The sequence below is a fragment of the Phyllostomus hastatus genome, unplaced genomic scaffold (genome assembly GCF_019186645.2).
Source record: "Phyllostomus hastatus isolate PE091 unplaced genomic scaffold, TTU_PhHast_1.1 phas_contig_10, whole genome shotgun sequence".
In the NCBI taxonomy this organism is placed as follows: Eukaryota; Metazoa; Chordata; class Mammalia; order Chiroptera; family Phyllostomidae; genus Phyllostomus; species Phyllostomus hastatus.
The window spans coordinates 161,596-171,177 of NW_025333499.1; the positions used below are offsets into that span (position 1 = coordinate 161,596).

The 9,582-nt window shown below is 42.3% G+C and overlaps 1 protein-coding gene across 1 annotated transcript; it reads left to right on the plus strand.

Moving 5' to 3' along the window:
* Window positions 1-7,651: 7,651 nt before the first annotated feature.
* On the plus strand, window positions 7,652-9,341 carry LOC123814964 (spindlin-2). Its single transcript, XM_045833118.1, has 2 exons — window positions 7,652-7,854; window positions 8,484-9,341. The coding sequence occupies exon 2, from the start codon at window positions 8,486-8,488 to the stop codon at window positions 9,260-9,262; it is 777 nt and encodes a 258-aa protein (XP_045689074.1). The 5' UTR covers window positions 7,652-7,854; window positions 8,484-8,485; the 3' UTR covers window positions 9,263-9,341.
* The last annotated feature ends 241 nt before the right edge of the window (window positions 9,342-9,582 follow it).

Sequence of the window (9,582 nt, forward strand, 5' to 3'; positions counted from 1 at the left end):
TCTTATCTAGATGAAAAGTGATTCTTAAAGGGATTTTCCATCAGCTTAAGAATACCAAGAAAGGTTAAGAAACCTTTCTAGTTCTTTGAAATTCTGTCTGTATAGACCTCAATCCCCTCTCTGTACTTGTCTCTGACCAACAATACCTTCAGGAAGTCTAGAGTCAGTGGCACCCCAAAGAGTTGATTGGGTATGTTCCCATCATTTTTTTTGCAGATTTTCTGAGGCCACAGCCAAGCTCTATTGACATGAATTAATGAGTCCAAGGTTTGGTAGTACCCTTCTCTAGCTGAAACCATTGATCTTGGACCACCCTTCAGGAGCTCCTTCAGAGTCTACAGATATAAATACAGGTGGCACTTTCTTGCCTGTTACCAAATACTTCTGAGTCTGCTTCTTTGAGAAATTGCTTTCACTGAGCCAGAGACCATCTCCCAAAGTAAGTGAATGCCCTACCTCTACCTCAGTAGAAATGATTTTTTTCTGCTGGAGAATCCAAAAGCCCTGAGTTCAACTCTGAAGTATCTCAAGTATTGAGGTGTGTACACACAAAGCTCACTATCCCAAACTCTTGGGCATGGTAGAACAAATAATTTAGATTCCTGATGATGAACTCCAATTCTTAGACAGCTTAGTTCTCTCTATAGAAATCAAGGGATAACCTACAACTGAAGGGAAAGAAGGTTTTAACATGCTGAGAATCCAACCACCCAGTACTTCCAACAATGGGAAACGGGTACATTTATGAATTTGGCAAGGAGTTACAATTAGTGTGATATTTAAATAAATTGGCTGTTTGAAAGAGGTTAAGATCCAGCACAGACATACATGCCTGGAAAGGGGTTTGCTGATCTAGAAGGATAATTAATTGTTCAAGACCCATCACTAAGATCACAATCTGTATGAGCCTGCTAGGGCTGCCATAACAAAAATACCATATACTGGGTGGTTTAAACAATGTGAACTTATTTCTCACAATTCCGGGAGCTAGAAGCTCAAGATCAAGGTGTCAGGCAATTTGGTTCATAGTGAGAGCTCTCTTTATGGCTTTCAGATGGCTGCCTACTTGCTGAGTCCTTGCATAGTAGACACAGAGCTTTGGTGTCTCTCCATCCTCTTATAAGGACACTAATGTTATCATAAAGGCCCTACCCTCATGACCTCATCTAACCCATATTATCTACTACTATAGGCTCCATCTCCAAATGTCACACTGGGAGTTAAGACCTCAACATTTTTTTAATTTTTTAATTTTCATTTGTTTATTTTATTGTTGTTCACGTACAGTTGTCTCCATTTTCCCCCATCCACTCTCCCCCACCCCATCCATCCTCACTTCTCACCTTAGATCTTACCCCTCTTTGGCTTTGTCCATGTGTCTTTTATACATGTTCCTTGTTCTTTTATGACCCTTCCCCCAATTTCCCCCATTATCCCTCTTTCTACCCTCAACATATTAATTTGAAGAAACATGATTCAGTCTATAGCACAACCCATTTGCCAAGCCATACTAGCATGGCTCAATATAAGATAGGGTGGGAAAGAAGTAATATATAGTTGGAATAAAAGGACCCATTAGCAGTGTTTTTTTTTTAGATTTTATTTATTTATTTTTAGACAGATGGGAAAGGAAGGAGAGAGGGAGAGAAACATCAATGAATGGTTGCCTTTCATGCACCCACCACTGGGGACCTGGCCCACAACCCAGGCATGTGTCCTGACTGGGAATCAAACCAGCAACCCTTTGGTTCGCAGGCCAGTGCTCAATCCACTGAGCCACACCATCTAGGGCAGCACTGTTTTTTTTTTAAAGCATTACAGTTAACAAACTGTGGTGAAAAACACCCAACATACAGAATGCCCCCCTACACATGGCTTTGTTATTATAAACATTGAGTCAATCTCTCCAACAAAAAGCTAAGGTATTATAGACCTATGTTGCATCTGCACATGTATAATAAATTAAAAAGACTTCGATTGGATATACCTCTCCAAAAAAAGACTTATATTGGATATACTTTTCTATCACTTGGTGAGAAGTAGTCATTTAAGGAACTAAACATATGACTAGGAAGCCCACAAACATACATTGACTGGCTACACATTCTTCCAATAGGAGTACTGAACAGAGTGCACAATTATCACATCCAGACCAGTAATCCCAGCTCAAGTCAGTCTTTCAATGGACAATTCTGCCATGATGAGAAGTTTCCCTTATTTCCAGGTGCAGCAAACCAAGGTGAGTTCACCTTGAAAAGGCAATGACAGAGATAGTTTTGGACATTAATAACCTTTCCCCTTTGTTAAAGATCATTGTAATTGGCCCCTAAAAACTTTTGCTTTAGAAGTATATTGCCAGTCCAGTGACCAAAAACCATGGATATGGTATATAGTTCTTGTTTTTTTTTCCAGATTGAGTTTGTACCACAGCAACATGTAATGTCATTATATACACTCAGCTTGATGAACTTAACTGAAATTTATGGATATATGTATAGTTCAGTTAACATGTGGGAAATGAAGACATTGCTGTGACATTATAAAGATTTCTGGGTGAATCTTAGGTATAATAACTATTTTAAAGAAAGACAGGAATCTGAAACTTGTAGGCAATGGGCTCTCAAAGGTAAATGGCAGGACATGGAGGTTAGTTTGAGAAAATAATAGATAAGGACAAGGAATAAAAGATATTGTATGACAAATATACCTTACCTTAAAAACTTTGGGGTTTGCAGACCCTAAGGTGGAGGCTGAGTAGGTGGAAACTGAGTCCACTTGCTCTTGCCCCAAACTTAGATTTTCAGCTGATCTTCAGACAATTAACCCAATCAATAAACAGAATCTTAGTTGATATGAAGTTTTGAAGCCAAGGAGTACAGAAGACAATTTGTACCATCCAGTAAAGAAATGTTATATGTTGAAGGGGAAACACCCTGTGTGTGATACCTGCAGCAATGAAGGGACAAGACAGAAATCACAGCTTTGGAGCTCTCTCCAATCTTGGAGCAGGGGGCACTAGTCCTGCACAGGGATCTACAACTCTAACTGGGAGAAACTTGGAAGGATATATGAAGTCTGTGAGACCCAAGCTACACACATAGTGAACAGCACGTCCATAATGGGAGCACCAACCTGCAGAGTTTTACGTAGGGACTCAATCTCCTAAAAACAATCAGGTTGCCGCACCTCAGTCTGTCAGAGGCACTGGCAGGCTGCAGCCAGCTGTGACTGTGAAAGCCATTTTGCTTTTAGGGGATGGGGTATGCACAGAGAATCAGACAGCGACTCAGTACTGCAGTATGGGTACCACATACTTTTAAAAAGGAGCTGAAATGTGGCTGGGCAAAGACCCCACATGCAGCTGCACTTCTAGCAAAGAGACCAGAGTGAAAATGCAGTTCCTACTGAATCCAGTTGGGCAGGGAGTTCAGACAGCTATGCAACAAGGGGTTTGCTGGGCTATGCCCATCTTAGCTAGCAGGCTGGGAGACACACAGCACATGGAGTTCTGGATTTTGTGTCCTGCAAAGGTAATGGGCAGAGAGATAGATGGGTAAGAGTTGAGTGCCAGAGATTCTTTACAGCAAGGCAGACCTTCCACACCCCCACCCCGACCCTTGCATATTAAAAACACCTGAGAAGAGAAAGGCATACCCATCCCCCTCCTGCTGAACAGTCCTGCCAGGCTTAGGAGCCCCCTGCTGGGTGCATATGCACAGGGTAAAGAAAGGGAGATACCAAGGGGGACCTTTATGAACTTTTCTCAGCTGTGACAAGATATGCTGGTTCCTCAGGCCCTATTCCACTGAAACTAGCTTGGCAGAGAGTGCTAAAATTGCTGCAGCAAGGGGAACTCAGGACCCCACCCAGCCTCAAGCCTTATACAAAGCTGCCATCAGCACCAGGAAAGAAAGAGCTGCCCATTTTACACAGATATGCCCCTAATATGAAACAAACAACTAACTCATTTTTGAGTTAGTTGTTTGTTTCATTAGTTGAGAAATTATTCATCATAGGAAATAATCTGCGACAGGCCAAGACGTGTGGTGCAGGGCCAGGGAACATATACACCATCTTCCCTGAAGTCTGAACAGTGCCTCCAAGGGGAGATCCAGGGGTTCCATCCTTCAGATAGCACCTGAAGCCCTCTCAGAAACAGATGAGTCAGCAGCGAGGCTAAGACTAATGGCAGGACCTCAGATAGAGGCAGGTGGAAGTGGTAGCTGTGGTGCTTTCTGATGTTGGGTGACCCACCCCTGGGCCTTATACTGATGAAAAGCCAGCAGGGCAGAGCAGCAAGGACCATCCTAGATGTAAATAAGTTTAAAGGAGACATCCACAGACTGTGGATAATTTGTAGCCTGGACAGGCTGTGAAGGGCTACACTAGGACACCATCTGACATTACCAGGGGTATATCCCAAAGGAGACCCCTGCAGCCAAGCACTGGACTGTACTGAGATGAATTCCATCTCATTATTTTTCATTATTTGCATGTTTTTCTTTTTTATAACATTTTTTAAAGTATTAGTAGATTTGCTTTCCTGGGGAAAATGTTATATATTTTACTTTAGTATTTTATTTTATTTTTATTGTTTTTGTACTACAGTTGTCCCAAATTTCCCCCCTCACCCTCCTCTACCCAGCCCACTCTCCAATCCCACAGTTAATCCTCACACTGTTGTCCATGTCCATGGGTCCTTCATACACATTCTTTGACTAGTCCTTACCCTTACTTTCCACCATTCTCCCCCTCCCCCCTCCCATTTGGCTACTGTCAGTCTGTTCCATATTTATATGCCTCTGGTTCTGTTTTGCTCATTAATTTTGTTCATTAGATTTCCCTTGTAAGTGAAATCATATGGTATTTGTTTTTTACTGACTTGTTAGTTCACTTACCATAATAGCCTCCATTTGCAACCACCCCATTGCAAAAGGCAGGAATTCCTTCTTTTTTGCTTCTGTATAGTACTCCATTGTGTAAATGTACCACAGTCTTTCTTATCCACTCATTTACTGATGGGCACTTAGGTTTCTTCCAGCACTTGGCTATTATAAATTTTGCTGCTATGAACATTGGGGTACATATGTTCTTTTGAATTGGTGTTTCAGGATTCTTGGGGTATAATCCCAATGGTGGAATCACTGGGGCAAAAATCAGTTCCATTTTTAGTTTTCTGAGGAAATTCCATACTGTTTTCCACAGTGGCTGCACCAATATGCACTGCCATCAACAGTTCACTAGAGTTCCCTTTTCTCCACAACCTCTCCAGCACTTGTTTGTAGATTTGTTAATGATGGCCATTCTGACTCATGTGAAGTGGTATCTCACTGTGGTTTTAAATTGCATCTCTCTGATGGCTAGTGATGCTGAATATGCTTTCAAATGTTTCTGGGCCCTCTGAATGTCCTCCTTGGAGAGGTTTCTGTTCAAGTCTTTTGCCTATTTTATAATTGGGTTTTTTGTCTTCCTAGACTAGAGTTGTGTGTGAATTGGGCAAAACAGCAGGATACAAAGTTGATATTCAGAAATCGAAGGCATTTTTATATACCAACAGTGAAATATCAGAATCAGAAATCAGGGAAAAAATACCATTTGCTATAGCAACAAAGAAAATAAAGTGCCTAGGAATAAGCCTAACCAAGGGGGTAAAAGACCTATATTCAGAAAACTATGCAACACTGAAGAAGGAAATTAAAGAAGATACAAATAAATGGAAGTATAAACTGTGTTCATGGATTCCAAGAATTAACATCCTCAAAATGTCCATACTACCCAAAGTAATTTGTACATTCAGTTCAATCCCAATTAAAATGTCAATGAAACATTTCACAGATATAGAACAAACATTTCAAAAATCTATATGGAACCATAAATTACCCTGAATAGCTGCAGCAATTTTGAGAAAGAAGAACAAAGTGGGAGGGATCACAATATCTGATATCAAACTATATTACAAGGCTACTCTAATCAAAACAATATGGTACTGGCATAAGAACAGACACATAGACCAAAGGAACAGAATAGAGAGCCCAGAAATAAACCCATGTCTGTATGATCAATTAATATTTGACAAAGGGAACAGAAGCATAAAATAGAGTAAAGATAGCCTTTTCTACAAATGGTGTTGGGAGATCTGAACTGCTACATGCAAAAATAAAAAATAAAAAATAAACTCGACCACCAACTTACACCGTACACAAAAATAAATTCAAGGTGGATAAAAGACTCAAATATAAGTCATGACACCATAAAAGTCCTAGAGGAGAACATAGGCAAGAAAGTCTCAGATATTCTACTAAGCAATATTTTCACTGGCATGTCCCCTAGAGCAAGGGACATAAAGGAAAGAACAAACAAATAGGACCTCATCAAAATAAAAAGCTTCTTCGTGGCTAAAGAAAACAGCAGTAAAATGTAAAGGGAATCAACTATATGGGAAAACATATTTGCAAATGATACCTCAGACAAGGATTTGATCTCCGAAAATATATAAAGAACTCAAATCTCTTCTTCTTAAAAGAACATCACTGGTTTTAGATTAAGGCCAACCTATGTGACCACATTTTACCCTAATTACCTTTTTAAAATCCTCCAAATATTTTCACATTGTGAGGTGTTGAGGGCTAGAACTTCAAAATGAACTTAGAAGAAACAGAATTCATCCCATAACACTGAGCACATTGATTCAGTCTAACACTCACTAGATTTTTCAAATAAGTAGCCAATAAATTCATTTGATTTTAAATCAGTTTGAGATAGCTCTCGATTTGCATGTAACTGATAATGTTCTGCTTGATACAGCACCATAATAATATTGATATTTTACAGGATTATGGCGTACTATGGACAAAAAACTATAAGTAACAAAAAAAATGCAAAAATATTCAAAATGAATGCCACTGTATGCAAAACTAGATATGGTTTGCTATAAATTACAATTATATTTGAGAATAATTCTCTAAAGTTAAGCCTTATTTCTCCAAAATTAGGTCTCCAAGTTTAAGAGGGGACTACCCTTGCTCTCAAGAAACTCTTATTTTGTATATGTGTGCGTCTGAATTATATACAGAGAATTATGTCTCTATGTTGTGACTGGGTAGAAGTGTATACTTGGAATTATCTGTTTCTGAATATGAATATCTGCCAATATATGTAGAAAATGTACTTATGATGCACATACATTGTTTGTGAATAAACATAAAGGATTACTTTATCCATATATGTTTTGAGTAAGGTAAGGTATTTCTGTGAAAATATGTGTGTATGCAAATATGTGAGGAATGTGTTGAAAATGGAAAACTACTCTACTAGGGAAATGAGGGGTGGAGCTAGAGAGCCTGAGAGGATGGAAGTGTGGAGGGAGGAACAGAAGGAAAAAGGACCACCAACAGGTCAGACAGGTGTGAATTTTGGATCAGGGAGGAGAAGCCTAGCCTTTTTTCCTAGGTAAGGAAGATTGCTTGTGCAGTATATAGCACAGAAAGGAGGCCTCTTTACTGACAAAAAGTAACAGCTTAGTCTAATGCGGAAGGAGGGAGGAGACTGCTGCAGCAGTAGCGGCTGGTGGGATCCCGATGTGGCAGAGGGGTGTCTGCCGCGGACAAGGAGGCAGAGGGCCCGTAAGCACAGTGCTGGAGACACAGCCACCATCCTCTTGGCGTGCCCAGCAGCCTCCTAGACACGCTCCTCGTCTACGGAGTCTCTCCAAGCAGCTTCAGCAAGCTCCCGGCTCGGCGCCTGCTGATCCTCTTTCCTCACAGGCTCACAGCGCAGGCAGGAGCGAAGTGTCTGATTTGGGCACGTGAGGCCCGCGATCCCGAGCGGTGGACGCCAGGCAAGCCAAGGCCATTGGTGGGTACCAGGATGGAGAAGGGAGATGGGGTGGACTCTTGCAGGAGATAGGGGTGGACACCGAGTCCGAGTGAGGCTGGGGGTGGGAAAGTGCGATGGGCTATAGGAAAAGGGGTGGCTTTAAGGAGACAGGCAAGAAATTGAAGAGAGGGCGCTGGGTGCCAAGAAAGCAAGTGGCGGTTGTCAGGGGGTGTATGGGCGGCAGGCTGGGGCATTCAGGGCTGGGGGATAGTGACTGTCTGCGGGTCAAAGCTGGGGAGGGATAGGCGCTTTGCAGGCAATTTAGAGAGTGGGCACCAGTGGCAGGCAGTGGAGGGAGCGGGGTCTGAACAAGGAGGTAGCCTATCCCCCCCACCCCCGCCCCTTTGGAGTTCCTAACCCCAGCCAGCACCGCTGCCTGCTGCTGCCCTTCCCTGCAGCCTAAAAGAACCTGAGGGGGCGGGGGTTGGGGGGCAGGGGGAGAGCACTTGCTGGCACACCACCGGGTTCTCCAGCATCAGTTCCAGGCTCATAGGGAAGATTTAGTTGCCAGCACAGGGTGCAGAGAGACATCGCTGTGGGGAAAACTTCGCCTTACAGCATAACGAATGCCTTCTTACCTTCTCTCCTCTTCTCTCCTCCCGCTGTAGGCATGAAGACCTCCAATGCACAGGAAGCCCAAGGGCAACAAACCAGGGCACCAGCGGGACGGGCCACTGGGTCTGCAATCATGACGAAGAAGAAAACCTTCCAAAAGAAGCAGAGGGGCAGACCTTCATCCCAGCCCCGCAGGAACCTCGTGGGCTGTAGAATTTCACATGGATGGAAGGAAGGCGATGAGCCCATCACCCAGTGGAAAGGAACCGTTCTGGATCAGGTGCCTATAAATCCTTCTCTTTATCTGGTGAAATATGACGGAATTGACTGTGTCTATGGACTGGAACTTCACAGAGATGAAAGAGTTTTGTCTCTTAAAATTCTTTCTGACAGGGTGGCATCGTCTCAAGTCAGTGATGCAAACCTTGCAAATACCATAATTGGTAAAGCTGTGGAACATATGTTTGAGGGCGAGCATGGTTCTAAGGATGAATGGAGAGGCATGGTCCTAGCCCAAGCACCAATCATGAAAGCCTGGTTTTATATCACCTATGAGAAAGACCCTGTCTTGTACATGTACCAGCTTCTAGATGATTACAAAGAAGGAGACCTCCGTATCATGCCAGAGTCCAGTGAGTCTCCTCCAGCAGAGAGGGAACCAGGAGGAGTTGTAGATGGCCTGATAGGTAAACATGTGGAATATACCAAAGAAGATGGCTCCAAACGGATCGGCATGGTCATTCACCAAGTGGAAGCCAAACCCTCTGTGTATTTCATCAAGTTTGATGATGACTTCCATATCTATGTCTATGATTTGGTGAAAAAGTCCTAACTGTTAGGGTACAATTGATCACATTTGTGAGGACAAATGTATACTTTGTAGACATGCAAAATGATGTCGCTTTTCAGTGTATTGGGAGTTTAAGAGTCCCCATTAATTCAGCATCTTTGCCAGCATAACTGTTGTTTTGTTCTGAAAAAATACAAATGTATGTGGACATGACATGCTGTGTGTAAGCACTTTATCATGTTGAACAGAGTGGGTGTGTTTGGTGGATGGGGTATGAAAGGAAGGGACAGCTGTAAATTCAGGCTGTGAACAAAGTGCAGCTAGTATCATAATCAGTCATCTAAAAATGGAATAGAGCTTAG

Bases quoted from the DNA above. Each gene is read 5' to 3' on its own strand.
- LOC123814964 (XM_045833118.1), top strand. From the start codon at position 8,486: ATGAAGACCTCCAATGCACAGGAAGCCCAAGGGCAACAAACCAGGGCA.